At 41.2% G+C, this 26,642-nt stretch overlaps 1 protein-coding gene across 1 annotated transcript; it reads right to left on the minus strand.

Moving 5' to 3' along the window:
• Positions 1-1,047: 1,047 nt before the first annotated feature.
• LOC131227000 (uncharacterized) lies at positions 1,048-1,716 on the minus strand. Its single transcript, XM_058222688.1, has one exon. The coding sequence runs from the start codon at positions 1,714-1,716 to the stop codon at positions 1,048-1,050; it is 669 nt and encodes a 222-aa protein (XP_058078671.1).
• Between the last annotated feature and the right edge of the window lie 24,926 nt (positions 1,717-26,642).

Below are 26,642 nucleotides of genomic sequence, written 5' to 3' on the forward strand. Positions count from 1 at the left end.
AGTGGGCCCAGGTTAGGTGATATAATATAAGCCGTTGAACTGATGGTACCCGCCTCCCCAAGTTGGAATACTAACCATTCGATGATTGTCTCCACCATTTGGCGATAGTGATCACCTGATCAGTACCTCCAACTGTACTAACAACCAAAAGAATGCATCAGTAGACTAATGACGTTGCATCGCAACATCTATGTAAGGTGGGCCTACCATCATGATTACCTGGTACGAAAATTAGGCAGATTCGCTCACCGAGCGAAACACAACATCAAAATCAATCAACAGCCAATGGTATGAGTAGTGTATTTTTAGGGTCCATCCAATATTTGGATCTCACTGATTTTCATTTTAATCGATCATCATAGTGTGGCCCACCTTTTAAACGGATTAGATTTTTTATGCATATAATATGTTGGCAGAAAAAAGTGGCTGTATGAGAACTTCTAGTACAGCCGTGGTATCATAGAGAGAGAATATTCCTGGAATATTATATTTGAAAATCCCGACCAGGCGTCGGACGATTATATGGAATCGGATTGCGTACTGAGTTACTCGGTACGCTCTTGTCGTACCGAGTAAACTTTGGTGCGCCCACCGTGAATGAATGTAGTTTATCCACGCCGTCCATCCGTTTTTTCAGATCATTTTAGGAGTTGAGACCAAAATTTAAATATATTAAAAGCTCAAGTGGATCATACCACATGAAAAAGTGGAAATATTGATTTCCACCATTGAAACATTTCTAAGGCCTACAGCGGTGTTTATTTGTCATCCAACCAGTTAATAAGATCATAGAGACATGGATGAAGGGAAAAAACAAATCAAGCTTGATTTAAAACTTCCGCGGCCCCCAAGAACTTTGCAACGGTAGATGTTCAATTCACACTGTTTCATGTGGTGTGTTCCGCTTGAGTTTTTGATATCATCCATTTTTTGGTAAAATTATCTGGTAAAATGGATGGACGGAACGGATGAAATGTATGAGTGACAGTAGGCCCCACAGGGTTTACTCAGTACGCAATCCGCTTCCCGATTATATAGAAATTCCCATCATGCCCCCAGAGAAGCTCGTCTTGACGACGACCTCCTCCGTCTCCCTCCGTCCCATGACCTCACTACGCTGCCGTTAATAGCCGTTAAATCTTGGCACTGGTACCACCCAAAATCCCCTGTTCTCACAACAGGCAATCCAGTTCTAACCCCATAAGGCCAAACGCCGTCAAATACTCCGATAACGCCGTTATATTCTCCAACAACGCCCACCTCTTCACCAGAAACGCCGTCATACCGTTCGTCGACGCCCTCATCTTCGCCAGAAACTCCGTCATACCGTTCGTAGACGCCGTCCTCTTCATCTGACGCGCCGTCATCCTCCTCGCAGTAATACGCCGCGAACTTCCCGCCCTTCCGTACGACGTTGTCGCTGACGGAGCAAACGGCGGGAGACTCCGCGTCGGGTTTCAGGGGCAAGGACGGCGTCAAAGCTAACGGCGTCTTTTGGGGTTCTTCAGGTTCTCTGGATGCTGCGGTTAGCGGTGTCGGATCTTGAAATGACCGAGGATTGTCGGATTTTTGCCGGCTTCGAGAACTGACGGCTGTGATTCGCCAGAAGCCGAATGCGGCGGTCAGTACAGCGATCCAAGTCCAGAAGCTCCTAGCCGTGGTTAGGTAGTAGTGGCCGAGGAGGAGCGCTTCGAGCGGGAATCCTAACACATCCATGGTTTTCTGGGAGAGATTTGGCAGGGATTCTGGGAAAATCGGAAGTTTACTTATGGAGGGAGTGGGATCATCTGGGCCGTAGAATATTTCGGCGCGAGAGGATCTGATTGGAAGATGCCGGGAATCGAGACGGAAAGATGCGGTATAAAATCCGTAACAATCATTGAAGAATTGATTAGTATTCTGCACGAGTATGGGATATCGTACGCATGCACGGAAGCCTTACGCATAAGTTCCTGCGCAAGGATGCTGGGTGGGACCCAATGCATTGTATGTGATAAATCCATTCCGTCCATCCGTTTTGGGAGCTCATTTTAGGACGTTCGACTAAAAATGAGGTGGATACAAAACTCAAGTCGATCACACGAGAGGGGAAATTGGGAAAAGAAATTCCTACCGTTGAAACCTTCCTGAACTCCACCTTGATGTGTATATGCTATCCAAAACTTTTATAAGGTCATTCCCATTGGAATGAAGTGAAAACACCATAAATATAACATGATGCAAAACTTTCACGGCCATAAGAATACCTCAACGGTGCTCAGTTAATTCTCATAGTTTCCTCTCATGTGGCCCACTTGAGTTTTGTATCCACCTCAATCTCGAAAAATGGATAGACAAGGTGGATTTCTCAAAAGAGTCCGGATCCTCTGTTATCAGGTCAACAGAGAATTCCTGATACCCTAATTCCCATTGGTCCACGTCACCACTCACTAAAAAAATAAAAAAAAATAAAAAACAGCTTCGGACGCCAAACCATTAGGGTAACAGGAATTCTCTGTTGACCTGATAACAGAGGATCCCGACTCTTCTCAAAAACATCTTAGAGCGTGTTTGGGCGGTGGGATTAGAAGGGATTAGGTGGGATAGGATTCAAAAAAAATAATTATTACCCATGGGAGGGATTATCCCCTGTTCCCATGGGATAAGATTAATTCCATGCTTTGTTGGACAGTGGTACATTGAATGGATATACCCACCTATCATTTGGAATCACTCAAAATAACATGTGTTATAACTAAATCATTCATTTGTTTTGTAACCTCATTTTATGGCATGAGCCTAAAAATGAGGCGGATTCAAAACTTATGTGGTCTCAAAGAAGTTTTCAACAGTAAGTATTCAATCCCCATTGCTTTCTATGGTGAGGTCCACTTGAGCTTTAGATTTACCTGATTTTTTGGCCCATGCTCTAAAATAATCTCGAAAAATGGGTGGACGGTGTGGATATAGCCCACACATCATGGTGGGACCTACACAACTTGCTAAAATTGAGTGAAATTGGCATGGGACCCAATGCAATTCCATCTATTCTAATTCCAAGCTTTTCCATTCTTCCCAAACATGGAGTAAAATTGGCACGGGACCAGATGAATCCCATCCCACCTAATCCCTTCTAATCCCACTCCCAAACACGCCCTTAGTGGCCCCACCCAGCATCGTTGTACATGAACTTCATGCTAATTAGGTGCGGCCCTTTCCGTGTGGCCCACCTCACTGTATATATTTTATATCCACGTCGACCATCCGTTTCTCCAGATATTTTTTGGGCATGAGCCCAAAAATGAAGAAGATACAATTCTCAGGTGTACCATAACATAAGAAACAATGGCGATTGAATCCCTACCATTAAAAAATTCATAGGCCCACTGTAATGTTTTGGTAATGTTTATTTGTCATCCAAGCCCTTGATAAGGTCGCATGATGAAGGGAAAATAAATATAGATCCACCTGAGAACAAAACAGACCGGAAGCACGAACATAAAATATATACATCCATGTAACATCCTGGATTTTTACTGTTTTGGATTTCCAAAAATCCTTGAATTTTATTTTTATTAATTAACTTATAATATCACTTAATGACCATTAGCACTCAATGTTAGTTTATAAAGGGGTGATACCAGTAAAGAACCGCACAAGTCCGTTTAATCAACCGTAGGAAGCCAAAGAATCTGCCCGATTAGTTGAACAACAAGTTTAGCCCCATGATTTACTCACATAGGGCCCAAATCTAACTAACCCATTGCTAATAAATCAAGACAATCATAACTAAATTAAAGATCCAACCGAAACCGAGTCAGACAAGGCCCAGATCTTGGCTAATAGACTAAATGAACACCGTTACTCTTTTAGCCTAAAACTAGGGCTGTTCACGAGTCAAGCTAGCTCGAAAAGCTCACTCGACTCGGCTCGAGTCAGCTCGGATTGACTCGGCTTGAATGGTCGATTCGAGCCGAGCCAAGCTAATTATTTGAAGCTCGAGTTGAGTTCAAGCCAAGTTCGACTAGGGGGCATTTCAACTCGACTCGACTCGAAGCTCGAACTCGAACTCGACTTGGCTCGATTAATAAATATATTAAATATTATATATATATATATATATATATATATAATATTAATATAAGTTTTAAGTTTAAACTTAAAAATAAAAAAAATAAAAAACAAACCCTAGAGTCTCTACCCGATCGCACGCACCCCCTTCCCTTTCCCTTTCTTCTCTTTCTCTGCCCACTGCTAGCCGCACGCCCGCCCCGACCACCACCACCAATTTTCATTTCAGCTCCACAATAGTATGATTTCAATCTCTTGATATCTACTTCTTAGGCGAGAAACCCAAAAAATTCGAGATGGGTTCTTCTTAGATTTGTTAGAGCTTCAAGGAAATCCAATGATCTGATTGGCTAGAGCTCTTTACTTAGATTTCTAATCTGTGTTCTGCTCTGTTTCATTTGTGTTCTGCTCTGTTTTTTTCTAGTACTTGGATTTCTGCTAGTGGAAGAAGATCAAGAATAAATCGGTTCTTACAAGTTTCCTCATCCGATTCGAAGCTTTGTTTGGTTTTTTCATCGGATTTTTCTTTGAATCTCTTAAGACTTTTGAATTTTTCATCAATGGAGGAGGATCAAGAACAGAATCCATTACTCTCTCACCCAACAAGCTCGAGCTCGACTTGAGGTAAACTCGACTCGACAGCTTTGGCAAACAAGCTAAGCTTCAATGTTGAGCTCGAGGCCAAGCTCGAGGTCGAGCTCGAACTCGAGTACATCATGGACAAGCCAAGCCAAGCTTAGCCCACCTTGACTCGACTCGGCTCGATGCCCACCTCTACCTAAACCAATGGCTTAGAGTAATCATGACCAAATCTTCACTTTCACCAATTATAAATAGGCCACACCATGAACATAGTTAATCCAAACCCTAATCATTGCCCATGAGAAATCTCACTACCAAATTCATTCCAGAAATGCCCCGATTTTCCAAACAAGCTCTAGACCGCTTGTTAGTGGGCCACTAATTCCAAAATTATAGAGTAATATCCGTCTTACTGGGCTTGACGTCCATCGCGGGAGTCAGACCTGAGTACTGCCTAGAACCGCTCAACTTGAGCCAAAGGACGAGTGCATGAGAAGTGCAACTACCCTAAAGAAAAGAGATGGAACTTAAGTGAATTGAGTCATTCGTTCTTATGTAAAGTTGAGGATTTTGGACCGTCGGTTTACGACTAAACTTCACATGTAGAGTGAGGATATTTCCCTACTCATATCCGTATAGCCCCGACCTCGATCGACCATCGGCGACCGTTGAACAAACTTCTCATCATATCTGTCGATCGGCGCATCCAAATGGCGGGACGATCATATCCATACATAGATCATCATTAGGGCTAACTATCTTATAGTATATATTGACGACTTGTACACCCTATAGTGGGCCCTAGAGGCTCGAAAAACCCTCCCATAGGGTTAATATAGTAAAAATTCAACACTTGGGGCCATTGACACCAAATCTGGCATTATAAAAGAGCCTCATTTGGGGCACCCCTCTCCCTATACGAATTTGCCCTAAGGAAGGAAAGAGAGAAGAGAGAAAAGGGAGAAAGAAGAAAGGAAGAAGAGAGGAAGGGAGAATGAAGGAGAGTGAAGGTAGGCCATAGATCAAAGTGGGGCCCAAGGGAGTCCCATCTTGCAAAATCCTACCTCTCCCTCAAGGAAATCCATTATCCACAACCGGGAGAATCCCTCTTCGCCGATTGGGTAGGTAAATCTCTCATCTTTTTGGAAACCCCTCATGTTGAGGGAGGTTTTACATGAGATTCTAACATGCAAGTGCAATGTCTTAAGATTTCGGCCGATCGGCACCGAGTTCTGCGTTTCTATGTTATTTTTCGAGACTTCAACAATCCATAGGTATAGACTATTGTCTTAGGTGGCCTAGCACTAATTTTAGTATGAGTTTAATGATTTTGCTTGCTTGGATGATGCATTTGGAGAACTAAACAAACCTAGGGAAGACCCTACCCTTGATCCTATCGATTCACATGGAATAGTTATGGAATGTTGTTGCCTTTCGTATGATTTGGTTTGAATGGATGATTGCATGTACTTGTCTTGTTTGGTTCTCATATGATGTTGCCTCATAGCATGTATGATCCATTAACTCTTGTGTAATTTGGTTCTATTAGGTATAGGAAGTTCTTAGCTTCCTCATTAACCCACGCAAAATACATGCACTCTTGATTCATGATAATGGTAGCTTGCTTGATAGGAAAATCTAAATTGTATGTTGAGAAAATATGAAACATGATATTGTTTTATGCTACATGATAACCCTGCTAGTTGGCATGCTATAGATTATCATCAAATCCATGAGTTAGTCAGGAATATGAGGAGAGTGAAGGTGGTCCCGTTAGTAGGACTGCCCTGAGATTAAACTCATGGATTTGGGCGGGTACATGTGGGCGACAGTAGTTAGGCTACACGGGCCGCTCATACCCGATGTCGTCTGTCCCATACTCGCCTAAACTCGTGCGGTCTAGCCTACTTACTGACCAACCCTGTTTGTTAACCATGTTTGCCCACACCTGTATGGAACTTGAAACACCCTACAACCATTGTAGCCCATCGATAACCAAATTGAAATCGATCCACTGACTTGAGAGCCGGGCATAGTAGAATGGGACACTGTGTCCGAGCTGTCAGCCTACGCTGGGGTGACGCGCCTCCCCATAGTGACCGCGAGCGATCCCTTTTCTTAGCACTCCCCATGTGCTTGAAGTCGGGGATGGGGAACCCGACGGGATCAAGGATCGCGGGGTCTTGGCCTCACATGTTGGGGGGCCTTGGCCTCGCAACCAGTTCAGGGCATTTGATACATGGGGTGTATTAGTTTCCCCAACCTGCTGGACGAATGGAATTAACTAAGAACTTGACTAACATTATCATCGCATCGCACTAGCTAGGTTGGCGACTCGGCAGTTGAAGTCGCTCTGAGAGAGTGTTAGTCATACGTGATCGTTAGATGAAGTCGCTCGAGGGAGTGTCGTGGCGAGGGCATGCATCATATCATCTATCATGCATACGCATTAATAAGATTTGTTAGGTGCTTATGAATGTATTACCTTTCATTAAATCCATAATTTAATTGATGCCTGTTCTAACTTAAGACTAATAACACCCACTGAGTTGATCACTCACTCACACTCTGGGAGGGTGTTTTAAAACACCAACCAGACTCTCTCGTAGGTACAGGTGGCACAGAGTACGAGGAGCCTGACGGCGTGCGTCTTGACGAGGATGATGAGCTGTCTTACTTCTAGCTGATGGGCGGCTTTCCATCGGCTTAATAGGCAGGATTTGGATCATTGAGCAGTGGGCTCAGCTCTATTCTTTTGGACATATCATTCTTTTTATGGTTTTTGTTGGGCAACGCCTTGTGCGACCCATTTATATTTTTTGGACCTGTATATATGCTAAATCTCTTCATTTCAGTAGACTTCTATGGTTGTGCTTCATGTTCCAAAAAATTTCAGGATGCGCATTTAACCTAATTAAACGCATAATAATGAAAATCGGTTATAAGTGATACTCGGGAACTCGAGAGTCGAGTATATGCACGACCCCCGATTTCCAGGGCGTTACAATCCAGGTGAGCCCCACAATAAGGGTTGTTATGGGAAGATCCGAGTCCCTTATAATTCTGAGGGCAGACGTCATATTGACCCAATTGGGTATGCGAACATCCGATGTGATGCGCCCGACTGAAGGAAAAGAATCTTACAGGATGTTTAATGGTGCATACTTTTTGACCAGCTTTCAAGCCTTCGAAGACACCGAGAGGTATGAGTATCAACTCATCTTTTAGGTTAACAACTTATAAAACAAGAACATCTATCTCTTTCTCATATCCAACAACCTCTGCCTTGTAGCGTTTTATGTCAAGAAAAGATATACTGTACAAAACCAAACAGTAAGAGTCTGTAGCCTACATCGTCTGTACATTTTTAAAGTAATGTCTCTCCCACCATCATCATCGATTTCTTTTTTAATTGCTATATAAATGAATTTGTTTTGTGAAGTTCCACCAAAACATCAATCGAAACGTCGATTTATTAGGCCCTTCTTGAAATCAAGATCGATGTCTTGGAATATAACATTTCTTTATTAGGACATCTTTTTATTGATAATGACTTTTGATTGATGGAACATATGTCAACAACATGACAAAACGCTTTGGTTTTAGATTTTGATTATTTATGTTTCTTTTTTTTTTTTTTTTTATTATTATTATTTTAAGTCAAGAATCTTGACATTGAATGCACCGAAGGTGCAGCGAGATGCTGATCGAACTGAGCCGAGCCGAGCCGACCAGTCATGCTCGAGGACCAAGCTGAGCCAAGTTCAAGCTAGGGTCAACAAGTGGCTGAGCCGAGTTGTGCCAAGCTCGACTCGGTTCAACTTGTGTACACCTCTATTTTGTAGTGATCATGCCCACTGATTGATCGATCATAATGATTTGGTAACTGTGTACATTTTTTTATTATTTGTTCTTTTATTTTTTATTAAGGCAAGATGCTTCGACATCGAAGAACACACGACGATCAAGATTTAGTGTAGGATGCGTATTGCGCAAAGATGGACAGATCATCACAAATTATCATGTCATTTACGGCGCATTGGATATCAAGTTGGTGATTTTTTTTCTTTTACTTTAAATTTATATCTAATGTTTCATAGACTTTATATAAAAAAAAAAAATTATTGTTTCATTGTATTAGACTCTTCATAAATTTTTTTAAAGGACACATTGTTAAGAAAAATTATGATTTTTTTTAAAGAACATTAAGTTCTATTTCTTTAGTGCTTGATTTTTACAGTTTAATTCATTTCATGTGCCTTATTGTTTTCATGTTGGGCCAGGTTAATGTAATATTTTGCTGTCATACAACATTATGGTCTTGAGGAGTCCCTAAAATGCTATGCTTTTAATTTTGCAATCAGACTCTTATTATTTGGTTTTGTACTTTATATCTTTTTCCAGCATAAAACGCCACAAGGAAGATGTTGTTGGATATGAGAAAGAGATATCTGTTGTTGTTTTACAAGTTGTTGACTTAAAAGATGAACTGATATCCATACCTCTCGATGTATCCGAAGGCGTGAAAGCTGGTTAGAAAGTATGCACCATTAGACATTCTGTGAGTTTCGTTTCCTTCTAAGACAATGTACAACATTATCTCAGAAGGAAAAGAATCTTACAGGATGTCTAATGGTGCATACTTTTTAACCAGCTTTCAGGCCTTCGGAGACACCGAGAGGTATGAGTATCAATTACTCTTTTAGGTCAATAACTTATAAAATAGCAATATCTATCTCTTTATCATATCCAACAACCTCTGCCTTGTAGCATTTTATTTCGGGAAAAGATATAATGTACATGTCCAAACAGTAAAAGTCTGTATCCTACATTGTCTGTAAATTTTTAAAGTAATGTCTCTCCCACCACCATCATCGATTTCTTTTTTAATTGTTATAGAAATGAATTTGGTTCGTGAAGCTCTACCAAAATAACAATGGGAGCGTCAATTTATTAGGTCCTTCTTGAAATCAAGATCAATGTCCTGGAATATAACATTTCTTTATTTGGACATCTTTTTATCGATAATGACTTTTAAATGATGGAACATATGTCAACAACATGACAAAACACTTTGGTTTTGAATTTTGATTATTTATGTTTCTTTTTCTTTTTATTATTATTATTTTAAGTCAAGAATCTTCGACATTGAACACACCAAAGGTGAAGCGAGATGCTAATCGAACCGAGCCGAGCTGGCCAGTCATGCTCGAGGACCGAGCGGAGCCAAGTTCGAGCTGGGGTCAACAAGTGGCCGAGCCGAGTTGTGTCATGCTCGACTCGGTTCAACTCGTGTACACCTCTACTTTGTAGTGATCATGACCACTGATTGATCGATCATAATGCTTTGGTAACTGTGTACATTTTTTATTATTATTTTTTAGATATTTTTTTAAGGGAAGATGCTTTGACATCGAAGAACACACAACGATCAAGGTTTGGGGTAGGATGTGTATTGCGCAAAGATAGACAGATCATCACGAATTATCATGTCATTTACGGCGCATTGAATATCAAGTTGGTGATTTTTTTCTTTTACTTTAAATTTATATCTATTATTTCATAGACTTTATAAAAAAAAAAATTATTGTTTTATTATATTAGACACTTCATAAAAAAAAATTTTAAAGGACACATTGTCAGGAAAAAATATGATTTTTTAAAAAGAACATTAAGTTTTTTTTCTTTAGTGCTTGATTTTTATAGTTTAATTCATTTCATATGCCTTATTGTTTTCATATTGTGCCAGGTTAATGCAATATTTTCCTGTGATACAACATTATGGTCTTGAGGAGTCCCTAAAATGCTATGCTTTTAATTTTACAATTAGACTCTTACTGTTTGGTTACGTACTTTATATCTTTTTCCAGCATAAAACGCCATAAGGCAGATGTTGTTAGATATGAGAAAGAGATAGATGTTGCTGTTTTACAAGTTGTTGACCTAAAAGATGAACTGATACTCATACCTCTTGTTGTATCCGAAGGCGTGAAAGTTGGTCAGAAAGTATGCACCATTGGACGTCCTGTGAGTTTCGTTTCCTTCTTAGACAATGTACAACATTATCTCAGAAGGAAAAGAATCTTACAGGATGTCTAATGGTGCATACTTTTTTACCAGCTTTCAAGCCTTCGGAGATATTGAGAGGTATGCGTATCAATTAAAATTTTAGGTCAACAACTTATAAAATAGGAACATCTATCTCTTTCTCATATCCAACAACCTCTGCCTTGTAGTATTTTATGTCGGGAAAAGATATACTGTACATAACCAAACAGTAAGAGTCTGTAGCCTACATCGTTTGTACATTTTTAAAGTAATGTCTCTCCCACCATCATCATCGATTTCTTTTTTAATTGCTATAGAAATAAATTTGGTTCGTGAAGCTCCACCAAAACATCAATCGGAACGTCGATTTATTAGGCCCTTCTTGAAATTAAGATCGATGTCTTGGAATATAACATTTCTTTATTAGGACATCTTTTTATCAATAATGACTTTTGATTGATGGAACATATGTCAACAATATGACAAAATGCTTTGGTTTTGGATTTTGATTATTTATGTTTCTTTTTCTTATAATAATAATAATAATAATTATTATTATTTTAAGTCAAGAATCTTCGACATTGAACACACCGAAGGTGCAGTGAGATGCTGATCGAACCGAGCCGAGCTGGCTAGTCATGCTCGAGGACCGAGCGGAGCTAAGTTCGAGCTGGGGTCAACAACTGGCCGAGCCGACCTGTGCCAAGCTCAACTCGTTTCAACTCGTGTACACCTCTACTTTGTAGTGATCATGACCACTGATTGATCGATCATAATGCTTTGGTAATTGTGTACATTTTTGATTATTTGTTCTTTTATTTTTTATTAAGGAAAGATGCTTCGACATCGAAGAACACACAACGATCAAGGTTTGGGGTAGGATGCATATTGCGCAAAGATGGATAAATCATCACAAATTATCATGTCATTTACGGCACATTGGATATCAAGTTGGTGATTTTTTTCTTTTACTTTAAATTTATATCTAATGTTTCATAGACTTTACAAAAAAAAAAATTTACTGTTTCATTATATTAGATCCTTCATAAAAATTTTTTAAAGGACACATTGTCAGGAAAAATTATGATTTTTTTTAAAGAACATTAAGTTTTATTTCTTTAGTGCTTGATTTTCACAATTTAATTCATTTCATATGCCTTATTTTTTCATATTAGGTCAGGTTAATGTAATAATTTCCTATGATACAACATTATGGTCTTGAGGAGTCCCTAAAATGCTATGCTTTTAATTTTGCAATCAGATTCTTACTGTTTGGTTACGTACTTTATATATTTTCTCAGCATAAAACGCCGCAAGGCAGATGTTGTTGGCTATGAGAAAGAGATAAATGTTGCTGTTTTACAAGTTGTTGACCTAAAAGATAAACTGATACTCATACCTCTTGTTGTATCCGAAGGCGTGAAAGTTGGTCAGAAAGTATGCACCATTGGACATCTTGTGAGTTTCGTTTCCTTCTGAGACAATGTATAACATTATCTCAAAAGGAAAAGAATCTTATAGGATATCTAATGGTGCATACTTTTTAACCAGCTTTCAGGCCTTCGGAGACACCGAGAGGTATGAGTATTAATTCATCTTTTAGGTCAACAACTTATAAAACAATAACATCTATCTCTTTCTCATATCCAACAACCTCTGCCTTATAGCGTTTTATGTCGGGAAAAGATATATTGTACGTAACTAAATGATAAGAGTCTGATTGTAAAATCAAAACCATAGCATTTTAAGGACTCCTCAAGACCATAATGATGTATGACAGAAAAATATTACATTAACGTAGCCCAATATGAAAACAATAAGGCATATGAAATGAATCAAAATATAAAAATCAAGCACTAGAGTAATAAATCCTAATGTTCTTGAAAAAAATTATAATTTTTCTTGACAATGTATCCTTTTTTAATTTTTTTTATAAAGAGTCTAATATAATGAAACAATAAATTTTTTTAAAAGTCTATGAAACATTAAATATAAATTTAAAGTAAAAGAAAAAAATACCACCTCGATATTCAATGTGCCGTCAATGACATGATAATTCGTGATGATCTGTCCATTTTTGCGCAATACGCATCCTACCACAAACCTTGATTGCCGTATGTTTTTCGATGTCGAAGCATCTTCCCTTAGTAAAAAAAATATAATAATAATAAACCTACACAGTTACTAAAGCATTATGATCGATCAATCAGTGGTCATGGTAACTACGAAGTAGAGGTGTACACGAGTTGAACCGAGTCGAGCTTGGCACAACTCGGCTCGGCCACTTGCTGACCCCAGCTTGAACTTGGCTTGGCTTGGTCCTCGAGCAGGACTGACAAGCTCGTCTCGGTTCGATCAGCATCTCGCTGCACCTTCGGTGCGTTCAATGTCAAAGATTCTTGACTTAAAATAATAATAATAATAATAATAAGAAACATAAATAATCAAAATCCAAAACCAAAGCATTTTGTCATGTTGTTGACATATGTTCCATCAATCAAAAGTCATTATCAATAAAAAAATGTCCTAATAAAGAAATGTTATATTCCAGGACATCGATCTTGATTTCAAGAAGGGCCTAATAAATCGACGTTCCGATTGATGTTTTGGTGGAGCTTCACGATCCAAATTCATTTCTATAGCAATTAAAAAAGAAATCTATGATGATGGTGGGAGAGACATTACTTTAAAAATGTATAGACGATGTAGGCTACGGACGCCTTTCTCTCTTCGTAGATATGCGTGAAGTCGTTTAACGCGGCCTGTGAGAGGATGAAAGTAAAAACCAAGAAGGTTGAAAGCAATGAAATATTTTATTCAGATGAATGCAGGTATCGAAATACATAGGTACAGAGGATAAAATCCTCTTCCGAACGAAATACGTAAGGTTCGGCGAATGAATACAGGTGTCTTCCGAGCAGAATACCGACCATCCAATCCTCAACTCCCCTTCCGACTGGAATACGTAAGGTTCGGGGAATGAATGCAGGTGTCTAATCCACTTCCGACTCAAATACGTAAAGCTCGGGGAATGAATGCAGGTGTCTTCGAAGCGGAATATGTACCATCTAATCCTCTTCCGACTAGGGTTCGAAAGAAGAAAGGTACGGGAATATAATAGAGGAAGAGGAGTTTCCCGATTGGAATCGTTTGACCTTGACCCGAGTGTTATAGAACCGAGACACTTGCTGTTGACGGACGACGGTCCGAAGCCGAGCTTGTTCTCTTCGTTCTTCCAGAAGGTCAAGGTCGAGTGCCATAAGCTCCTCATTGTGTCATTCATCACACGAGCTTATGCGGGCAGTCGGCAGTCCGATTTCTACAGGGGGATTGCTTCCTACCCATATGCTAGGGAAAATGAAGTTTCCCCTGTGGAAATCTGGGCCATGGTCCGATAGGCCCACATGACCTTAGGAAGTTCCTCGGCCCAAGCTCCCTTAGCTTTGTCAAGTTTGGTTCGAAGATGTTGCTTGATAATCTTGTTGATAACCTCGACTTGCCTGTTTGCCTGCGGATGGCGCAGAGACGAGTATACGTTTTTGATTCCGAGGTTCTTGCACATCTCTTGATACTGCTTGTTGTCGAACTGCTTCCCGTTATTAGAGACAATAGTCCGAGGTACTCCGAAACGGCATATAATAATCCTCCAAAAAAATTTGTGATTTTTTACTCGGTTATCTTAACCAATGGTTCGGCCTCTGCCCACTTTGTGAAATAATCCACAGTGACGACAGCGAACTTAGTCTGACCTTTCCCCATGGGGAAGAGAATCGGGGTCGGATTGTACCTAGTTTTGCTTATTCGTCGACCCTTCAGATGAGTCGGTTTGGTTGGGAGGAGGTTGTCTGTCAGCTGGTGTTGGCTCACATTGTTGTGTGCTTTGACGATGAAGTCAGTCACGACTTGGCCTTTAATTGCGACCCTCGGCTTTACTAGATGTTGAACTCGCTTAGTTCGATTGCCCATTTGGTAAGACGACTTGATGCTTCCGGCTTTTATAGTACTTGTTGTAATGGCTGACCGGTCAAAACGATGATCGAATGGGCTTAGAAGTATGGCCGCAAGTGTCGGGCAGAGATGACCAACGCCAGGGCCACTTTTTCTAAGGTTGGATATCTCGTTTCCGCCAGGACGAGTACTTTGCTGGCGTAGTAGACCAGAAACTGCTTTCCCTTATGTTCCTGAATCAAAGCCGAGCTTATTGTTGCGTCAGATACTGATAAGTAGAGCAGCAATGTTTCTCCCGGTTCGGGTTTGGAGAGCAAGGGTGGCGTTCCTAAGTAAATCTTGAGCTGATGGAAAGCTGCCTCGCATTCCTCGGTCTAGTTCACCATTTACCGAGCCTTTAATCCCTTGAAAAAGGGAAGGCATTTATCCGTGGCTCGAGACACAAAGCGATTGAGCGTGGCAACTCTTCTGGTCAGCCTTTGGATATCTTTGATCGTGTTTGGTGAGTCCATGTCGAGTAAAACTTGGATTTTCTTGGGATTTACCTCGATCCTTTGCTGACTGACTAAAAAACTGAGGAACTTACCCATGCTTACGCCGAACACACATTTGCATGGATTTAGTTTCATCTGATATTTCTGAAGGATGAGGAACATTTTCTCGAGGTCATCATTGTTGAACTATGGTGGGATGAGAACAGCTTTCGATGTTGTTCCCACAAACGGTGTGAAACTGTTGATGCACAAATCTGGTCCACCCTTTTTAGACCTTCGAATACCTGCACAGGAAGAAAATAAGCAAGACCCCAGATAGAGCAGGGGACCCTCCAAAGCCCAAGTCAAGCTAGGAATCTGGGTCTGGTAGTATCGAGGAGATTTGGGTGAGAGATTCTGTGTACCTTTCAGCATTAGAGATGCTCTTATTTATAGTTGAGGAGATGTGGTAGCGTAGATGAGATCTCCCTATTTAGTAGCGACGTACTATACAGGGATTCAGATCTCGAACACGTGAGAGAATCTCCCAAGATATTTAGGATCACAAGCGTGTTGCGGATATCCTTCGAGATCTTTGGCTATGATATCAGATCAAGGTAGTCATGGTAGGTCAGAATTGACATAAGGTGAGTCGTGCCGACCTGGAGTTGTACCGACCTAGAAATATGCCAACCTGACTATCTTGGTGAGCATTTGAGCCCTTTTCGTCATTGGGCAGGTCGGTGGATGTTCTGACCTGCTGGCGGGAGATAGAGTTCAACCTTACGTCTTTCTCAGTCACAGGTTTGAGTATCCATAGGTGGTGAAATCCCATTGCGGCGTGAGTGTGTGGGGGTGTGTAGGAAAAAAAGATATCGATTAGTTTATCATCACAAACACTCACAATCATCACTGGATTAATTGTTCACAACTAGACACGAAAGTTAAGACCATGAAAATGAATAGTTGTAATGAAAATCAACAGTGATCCAACAGTTAGGATCATTTAGTTGCTCTATTTTGACATAGCGACCAAAGTGGAGTGAAGGAACAAACATTCTAGATTGATGTCGGCCCACCTTAGCGCTGAGTCCATCTTACTTGTACAGAACAAGTTACATTTGTCGAACCGTGGCCACAGTCAAGGTTTCAAACACAACGCCGGTTCGCTGGTCGCAACTAAGTCTCCTATAAATAGGATTCCGGTACCCTACGTCTTTCTGCATTGCTGTTATTCCTCTTCCTCTATCGTATTCCAGTACCTTTCTTCTTTTGAACCCTCGTCAAAAGAGGATTAGATGGTACGTTTTCTGCTCTGAAGACACCCACATTCATTCTCCGAACTTTACGTATTCGAGTCGAAAGCGGATTAAACACTCACATTCATTCCCCGAACCTTACGTATTCCAGTTGGAAGGGGAGTTGAGGATTGGATGGTCCGTATTGCACTCAGAAGACACCTGCATTCATTCGCCGTACCGCACGTATTCCCGTCGAAAGCGAATTTTATCCCCCGTACCTACGTATTTCGACACCTGCATTCATCTAAATAGAATGTTTCGCTGGTTTCTACCTTCTTGGTTTTTTACTTTCATCCTCTCACAGGCCGCGTTAAATGACTTCACACATATCTACGAAGAGAGAAAGGCGTCCATATCCTACATCGTCTGTACATTTTTTAAGTAATGTCTCTCCCTCCATCATCATCGATTTCTTTTTTAATTGCTATAGAAATGAATTTGGTTCGTGAAGCTCCACTAAAACATCAATCGGAACGTCAATTTATTAGGCCCTTCTTGAAATCAAGATCAATGTCCTGGAATATAACATTTCTTTATTAGGACATCTTTTTAGCGATAATGACTTTTGATTGATGGAACATATGTCAACAACATGACAAAACGCTTTGGTTTTGATTATTTTTTTTTTTTTTTTTATTATTATTTTAAGTCAAGAATCTTCGACATTAAACTCACCAAAGCTGCAACGAGATGCTGACCAAACCGAGTCGAGCTAGCCAATCAGGCTTGAGGACCGAGCCAAGTCAAGTTCGAGCTGCGGTCAGCAAGTGGTCGAGCCAAGCTGTGCTAAGCTCGACTCGGTTCGACTCGGGTACACCTTTACTTTGTAATGACCATGACCACTGATTGATCGATTATAATGCTTTGGTAACTGTGTAGGTTTTTTATTATTTATTTTTTTATTCTTTTACTAAGGCAAGATGCTTCGACATCGAAGAACACACGACGATCAAGTTTGGGGCAGGATGCGTATTGCGCAAAGATGGACAGATCATCACGAATTATCATGTCATTGACGACACATTGGATATCGAGTTGTTTTTTTTTTTACTTTAAATTTATATCTATTGTTTCATAGACTTTACAAAAACAATTATTGTTTCATTGTATTAGACTCTTCATAAATTTTTTTTTTAAAAAGGACATATTGTAAGGAAAAATTATGATTCTTTGTAAGAACATTAAAAAGAACATATTATTTTATATAAATTTAAAGTAAAAGAAAAAAACACCAACTCGATATCCAATGTGCCATCAACGACATGATAATTCGTGATGATCTATTCTAACGCCCCGACTTTTCAGGACCTGAGTACACGACCCGTTTCTAAAAAACCTGAGTGTTAACCTTAAAGGATGGTCAAATTTGAGTATATATATTTTTTTCTTTCATCAGAGTAAGCAAATGAGCGTAGTGTGGACAAATCGACATAAAGAAAAATTTCATTATCATTCAAATATGCCTATAATGACTTATACAAACCAATGTCTCCAAAATTAACAAACACAAGAATTACATGATCTAATACATGAGAAATAATAGAAAGCATATAAACATAAGCCGCAAGATCACACAGCTCCTCCAAGCATATAGTCAAGCATTCCTGGTGATCGTACCCTGCTCCTTATCAAGTCTGAACATGCATATCACTTAAGCCACCTGTACTACCTGTACGGTTTTATATTTGATGGATGAGTGGCCAACTCAGTGTGAATTTCTCTCAAGATTACATACCGTCGCATTAGGTAAGAAATAGTATAAAACATACAGACAACCAAAACAGAGTAAATGCAGTCTTGTTAGATACATGGATGCATGAATGTAATGATCGACCCGGGTAAAACATCCAGACGGTCTGTGCCCCGGGTAAACATCCGGACGGGCAATGGGGTCGTCACCCAGGGATAAGACTGGTTATCAACGCAACACGCAGCGTAATCGCAGGGCATGATAATCCGAGTCAATATCACAATCAAATGACTGGTCATAAGTGCAACACGCAGCGTAATCGCAGGCCAGAGTGATCCAAGTCATCGAAATATGCCATGTATGCACGACTTGTCAGCCTATTATTAGTCCATTTGCAACCAGCCAATTTAAGTAAGCTCACAGTCACTACGGGGAGCACATGGCCTAGCGTAGGCTGACAGCTCGAGCATAGTATCCCATGACTACCATCCCCGGCTCATGAGACTACTACCTTAGGATGTTTAATAGTACCCCGTCGACTAGTGGCCAATCATATTACAATACATGGGGCTTACCATCGCATGGTTGGACAATATAAAATATCGAACCTATCTAAGGTAAATACCAGAACAAAACCACGTAGGGCGAGTATCAAAATATGCCACATAGGGCCGATATCAAAACCATACGATAAAGACCATCTTTAAAAATTATTGGGCACAACAACCCTGGATGGTAGGCCCACATCAATGATCCATCTAGACCACCACTCAATAACCACCAAGTCAAGGGTCCATTACGATCACAACTAGTCAAGTTACATCCCAAGTATGGGTGTACATTCATATGTGGGAAATTTCCACCAATGTACCAGTTTAAATTCCATAAGCAATCCACAAAAAGAAATCCACAAGCATGAACAATTATACAGGATAATCATAAAGCATGTAATACATCAATTCAATTTCCACCAGCTAACACATGTGATTATAAAGGAAGATATCAATTATGAATTTAAATAAAAACTATAACTTAAGCTAATGAGAAGATGGAAAGCTTAAGGGAAAGAATCATCACCTTATACTTGAATCGCCTTCTAGTGTCACTAAGTGCTTGCACCCTTAGAATTGAATCCTATCATAAGTTATGAAATTGTACCATTAGATCCAACTTAACACGCTATCTATGTTTAGGGTTAAGGTCTTAACCTAGGATTTGGATTACTTAGATTTTAGGGTTTTATCCTCAAGTTTAAGTCTAGGATAAATTTTAGGATTTGAATGTTAATTGACGTATGCTTGATCATATTCTAAATCACGAAACTGTCATTAATGTCAACGATGTAATTAATATTAGCTATCATGATAATAATGATCATCATGATGGTAATACGTAGTATGGCCTATTATCAATGATAATATTTGCACATGATAATTAAACACTAATATCTAATATTTAACTATTGTAGTGTTTTCTATAATAACTAATATTAGTAGGATTAACCTGCTAATGGCAATCACATTCTATAAGTGCGATAACTATAGTAACCCCGATGATGCCAATAAGCCAGCCAATTTGCTTTGGGAGAGAGGCTAACTTACCTAGTCGACTTGACAATGAGTTGGGCTTTGGTTTAGGGTTAGAGATCTAGTTCACAAAAATAAATTTATGATAATATTATAAATGAAGTAATACTATCAACACTAATCTTACAATAATTAATCTACTAGTGACATCGTAAGAATAATAATAATAACAATAAATGTTAATATGTAGTATTAACAACCGAGTATTAGAATTTTCAACGTCCACTAATAGTTCCAAAAGAATAGTAAAGTATTGGTAATTTGGTAATTTGATTTTTAGCAATTCTAATGCATGAAGATGGGAAGTTGGCATACCTTCGCTGACCAATTTGACGGACTCAGCCCAATGAGAAGGTCTGGACTGCTACATAGTTGGCCCACACCGGCCCTGACTCGGTCCCAGCCGAGTCGACTCGGCACAGCTCACCCAACTTTCTCTCTCTCTCTCTCTCTCTCTCTCTCTCCTTCTTCTTCCTTCTTCCTTCTTCCTTCTCTTTTCTCCTTTCCTCTTCACTCTCTCCCCCTGGTTTCTCTTTTATTGCTGCTGGAAATATCCAGCCGTGGCCGCCCAACCCGGCCTGACTCAGCAGTGGGCCAAAACCCAGTCAAATCAATGAGTTGTTGAGTCAACCCCTGACTCACGCCCAAGCTCTCTTCCCTCTCTCCCTCTCTTCTTCTCTCTTATTTCTTCTCCTTTCTTTTCTTCTCTCCTCTCTCTCGGACTGCTGGAAACATCTAGCGTGGGTGTTGAGTTTGGCCCGACTCACACCACCCGACCCGGTTTGTACCAGACTCGGCGGCAAGTGCGGCAGCCGCACGCACTCCCTCCCTATCTATCTCCCATCCTCCTTTCTCTCTTCCTTTTTCTTTCTTCCTTTCTCATGCTCCTCAATCTTCCATCTTCCTCTCTATCTCTCCCTTCTGCCCTGACTGACGAGCTCAAGACCCAGATAAACTGAGTCTGAACAAGTTGGTGGTTTGGAGAAGACGACATAGCTGTAAATGGTGGATTCTCAACCGGGCGATTTTCCTTCAATCTGCCACTTGTAGAAAGTCTGAATGGACCACCTGGAGCTTAGAGGATAGCCGGAGTGGAGCTCCAACGTAGCTTTCCCTGTGGGTTCGGTGGTAGAAGTTCTCGGCCGGTTCCTTGAGTGCAGCCGCAAAAACAGGGATGCGGTCTGTTGTAGCTTGATCCTCCCACCTTTTATGCTCGCCCTAATCCTGCCTAAACCGTCGGATGGAGAATAATAGGCTCGGATGAAGCAGTTTGTAACAGCTCTAAGTTCAGCCCGTTTTTATGAAACCGAGCAGTTTGGTTTTGCCTCAAGTGAAAGCCCTAAACAGCCATTAGAATGGACGGCTGAGATTTCCTTGTCTTGAACGGTGGAGATGCAAATTTGGGACGTTACACGGATCGTCCTGCCTGCAACACAACAGGTTTCTATTTCTGGGAACTTTGTGTTTTTGGGACAGTTTGTGTCAGTCCTCATGTGTACACAGGCGCCGGAAAACTAGATGCAACAGTGGAGTTTTGGTTTTTCGTGTGTTCTCTGTCAGATGGACGGTTTAGATTGTCCACGGAATCCTCATGGTGGGCCACTGATTAAAATCACGGACGCTGGTCCGTTTGTATTAAAACAGAGAGGGAAAGGAGAGGAATTCTTCCTATTTACGGACGAGCGCGGGTCAGCGCTCGTCTGACCGTTCTATGAGTGTGGTGCAGCGCGGGTACTCTTGTCCTTTATACACACTCACTCACTGTGGGGTCCACCGTAGTGGCTTTGGTGGATCTATCCCGTTAATCTAGCCATATGGGTCTTATTAGGATATTCTGCCCAAAATGGGGCAGATCCAAAGGTTAGGTGGGCCATACTCTTAGATTTGGGGTCCTACTTGAGGATTCTAGTCGATCTGAGGATCGGATTGTCACGCCCCAAACTCGGAAACCGGGCTCACAAAATTCCTGATCGCCGAATCCGGCGCCGACAGCTTCCGTAGAACCCCATTCTCGGCTCCCAGCGCCCATTCGCCAGGTTCCGATCCTGGGATGCTACAAGGAGGATTTTCAACATCAGTTTGATTCGTAATAAGCATAACCAAAGGCATAACCCACAAACAACAACCAAAAACTCCATCACATTTCAACTATAATAAAAAACTTTACAAGTACAATGAGCATAAGGGAAATACAATGATGATAGACCAAAAGCTCCAAAAAGATCAGCTACGCGCCCAAAAGTGCTGCTGCGATCCTACGTCACCTGCACGCAACGGTCGTGCATAAGCTTATGGAAAGCTTAGAGGGTGGTGAAAGTGTATGCTCAAGGTGGTAATGCAGCTATGCAGTATCAGAGTAATGCGGAACATGCTGATGAATGCCAAGAATTCCATTAGCCGTACCAAGGCCAAGTAGTGCACAGAATGATGTCGGCCATACCAAGGCCATGCAATGAGAAATGCAACTCAAGCATACAAATCCTCATCTAAGTCCACATGTCAATACGGCTCAAATCTGGAATATCACCGGGGTCTAGTACACTCCAAGCCAGATTGCCGCCCCATCGCGCGCAATAAGGTGAGTGGAAAAGACCTCACTATCCGCCTGCCAATATCGGGCTCGGCTCGTCAATAGCGGACCCATTCCTCGAGCTGGTCAGACTCAGCCTAGCATTGCCCCCTACTCTCGGGCGGGTAAGGCCGCACCCCCTTCCAACCGACCACGACACAGTGGAAAGCGCAACCGTCTGGTAATCGGCACTCAGCGCTCATGCATCCACTCGGTCTAGACATTGGAGCAACCTCCTGGTACCATAAGGGTTTAGGGACTTTCACCCAGGGATATCTATCGCACCCCATGTAGAATAATATTTTCGGTATCCAATCCTGCCAACCACGATACGTCTGTGGAGGCTACGGCCCTGATGTCGCTAGGGCGTACAGTAACCATATCACACAATGCGAATGCATGAATCACACTATTCAGTCATGCAACAATCCTGCGCGTATCGTGCGCTCATGTAGGGCAACACCCCCTGTACGGGAGCCCCTAAACTGTCTGCCCGAAGGCATATGCGATGATCAGTCACTTCTCATATCAAGCATACGTATGATGCATATGGTCATGAATCATGGAACTAAACATGCTATATAAGATAGATGATAATTATAACAAAGATGGGCCTAGGCGGCCTACACATTAGACGCATGGGCCCAACAATGGGCCCTAGGGAAAGGTATAATGCGGACATTTAACCAACATTATACTTGCAATGTGGACGTCAAACCAACATTGCTCCCAAGGCACGACTGTCATAAATCATGTTGGGATTGCACATTGCAATGGACCTTTGGTATATCCCATTGGGCCTTCAATACATCAAATGGGCCGTATCATATGGGCCTATATTCATTAAGTGGGCCACATCAATGGGCCGCACCAATGGGCCTTATGTACATTGCAATGGGCTATAACCCGTGGGCCTTAGAATGCATCTAATGGGCCTAATCTTATGGGCCGTATGCGTATCAAATGGGCCTCGCCAATTGGGCCCCCATATGTACATCAAATGGGCCTCAACCCATTAGCCCCATTACATCTTAATGGGCCTCGACCCATGGGCCCCTAATACATTAAATGGGCCTCGACCCATGGACCTTACATAGACATCAAAGTGGGCCTCAATCATGGGCCACAAGCAAACTGAGGTGGGCCTTACCTATATATCAAGGTGGGCCTTACCTATATATCAAGGTGGGCCTCAATCACGGGCCTCAACATTAGTAAAAATATATACATATAATATAGTATATAATATATATATACATAATACATATAATATTATATGAAATATAATATTATATATATATATATATATATATATATACACACACACACACACACACGCACACATCACAGTGGGCTCCACGCAATCATCACAGTGGGCCCACACAATCATCACAGTGGCTCCACGTCCACCGTCCAGGCGGACGGTGGGAATGAAACACATACATCAATGTGGGCTCCATGTGGGGCCCACCATAATGTTTATATTCCATCCAAACCATTGATAAGGTCAAGCAGACCTAGATGAAGGGTGACAACAAATTTCACCTTGATCCCAAACTTCTGTGGGCCCAGAAAAGGTTTCAAGGGTGGAGTCCAATTCACACTGTTTCCTTTGATGTGGGCCACCCGAGTCTTGGATGGACCTCAAATTTGAGGGGTGGTCCACTGACCCCAGGGTCCACCATATGAATGGATTGGATGACACATAAACATCAAGGTGGGGCCCACGCTACAGCCGTGCTGGGCTGTACGTCCGCCCAGCCCGGGCGCTGGCAGCGCTGCTGCGCTTCTGACACAGCAGCAGCGGCTGTGTAATGCTTGTTTTTATTTTTTATTTTTTGATTTTTGATTTTCTAAGGATTTTACAGGTGGGGTCCACATCCAGTGAATCCACTCCGTCCAGTAGCCCTCTATGGCTCAAGACAAGCAAACCAAGCCCAATATTGGGCATGTTTCAACGTATAAAAGATTTAGGGACGATTTCAATGGTGCAAACCACCATTTGCTACGGTATGGCCCACCAGGACCGCAAGTTGGCACCATATCTTGGTTCAACGCCTGAAATGGGGTCAAGAAAGGAATGGACGGCGTGGATTGAATACATGCATCAAGATGGAGTCTACACAAGTGGACCACCTCATTGGCTTGAAACCAAGGTAACCATTTTGCACTTTCCAACAGAAACGTCCAGCGTCAGTGGACGCTGGACTTTGTAAATACATTAGAGGTGGGCCCTGCTTAGGTGGGCCACCAAGTGATGTTGATGGATGGCACGAGTACTACACATATAAGGTGGGCCCCACTTATAAACGGGCCGGATAAAATACCTACTTCATGGTGGGGTCCAACCTGATGGGCCACACAGCTTCATCATCATAACCACATAGAAAATAGAAATAAATAATAGAAAAAAATAAATAAAAGAAAAAGGGAGAGAGATAGAGAGTGAGGCCCGCGTGATGGAGGGACCCCGGCACTATGGGCCCTCCCTTGCACTAAATCATACATCAAGTGGGTCCCATTTTATGTGGCCCATTAAAATTAAATCCAACGGTGGAGATCCCTTCTCCACCAAATTAAACGGTCTAGATGACCCTAAATATGCAAGAAGATAAACATCATGATGGGGTCCATGGAGGATGGCCCCATCATGGAATGATCATGATGATCCAAGTGGGCCATCGGCCACATCTTAGGGTCCAAAGCGAGATCCAAACCATTGATCGGTTGGCCTCACTTGACCCATCTTAAAAAAAATATCAAAATCTACCCTATCAAGACACCCACCACTTGATCTTCTTGCTCCCTTGGCTTCCTTAGCTCCTTGTGCTCCTCTTTGATGGAGGAAGATGAAAAATGGATGGTTGAGATGAGAGATTTAAGGATGGGAAGGTGGCCACACATGAAACTTGGGAGAAATGGGAGAGGGCTCATACGTATGGAATTGCTTAAGGGAGAGTTGAAATGAGAGAGAGACTTGTAAGGGAGAGAGAGAGAGAGAGTGATGGGTGATGGAGTGATGGATGGGAGAGAGGGATGGGTGTAAGAAGCCTTTTTTGACTTTTTTGGCAAAAGGTGTAAGAGAGGTATGGGTTTGTGTAAGAGCTTTTTGACTTTGGGGGTTGCTTGGGAAAGGGTGAAAGTTGATGTGTACTTGACATGATGGGATTGATGGGATTGATTGATTGATGTGACACTTAGTAGAGATTCCCTCGGAATTCGCACGCGCGGCGTTTCCTCGCACCGAACGCTGGCCCACATCTCCCAACCAGAGCATCGCATCAGCGCGCGAGTCGCGGCATCGGAACCGCGGCGACGACGCGGTCGCTAAGGTACGAGTCCTGGGTTGAGTCGACTCGGGTTGACGGCATGAGAATCCAGGTCGCGCGTAATTACCGATTAAGGGTCGAAGGTTGCCGGAATTCGACCGGGAAGACCGCGGAAGCCTATGGAACGGTACGGTCTAGGATACGGGGCTTACACGGATCCTCCTGAAATTGAACTTCAACGGTTAAAGGGGTCCAAGGGACAACCCAAGCTAGAAATCACTTGTTATATCAGGGATATATGACCTTTTATGTTTTAATAATAGTAAATATCACGTCACACTACTCTTAATAATGCTATTTATTATCATTACTACTACTACTACTACTACTATTATTATTATTATCACTTATATATTTTATAATATCATAGGTTTTTATCATGTACATTGTATGAATGTTAGCAAGCAAAGATTAATGTATATATATCATTTGTACATTTATTTGTAAGGTTACATGTGTTATGTTTTAATTTCATATAAGTTGTTAAATTGTTTGGAATATATTATTCATTGTAACCCTTTCTAGCATATTTTATTTTTAGGTATTATAGATTTTGTAATTTATATTAATTTAGAGTACACGGTAACACCCGAGTATTAAAAAGTATGGGGTTTTACATCTATCCATCTTTGCGCAATACGCATCCTACCCCAAACCTTAATCGTCGCGTGTTCTTCGATGTCGGAGCATCTTGCATTAGTAAAAATAATAATAATAATAATAATAATAATAAACCTACACAGTTACTTAAAATAATAATATTAAAATAATAAAAAGAAAAAGAAAAAGAAACATAAATAATCAAAACCCAAAACCAAAGCGTTTTGTCATGTTGTTGACATATGTTCCATCAATTAAAAGTCATTATCGCTAAAAAGATGTCCTAATAAAGAAATGCGATATTCCATGACATCGATCTTGATTTCAAGAAGGGCCTAATAAATCAACGTTCCGATTAATATTTTAGTGGAGCTTCACGAACCAAATTCATTTCTATAGCAATTAAAAAAGAAATCGATGATGATGGAGGGAGAGACATTACTTTAAAAATGTACAGACGATGTAG

The sequence above is a fragment of the Magnolia sinica genome, chromosome 15 (genome assembly GCF_029962835.1).
Source record: "Magnolia sinica isolate HGM2019 chromosome 15, MsV1, whole genome shotgun sequence".
NCBI classification, from domain to species: domain Eukaryota; kingdom Viridiplantae; phylum Streptophyta; class Magnoliopsida; order Magnoliales; family Magnoliaceae; genus Magnolia; species Magnolia sinica.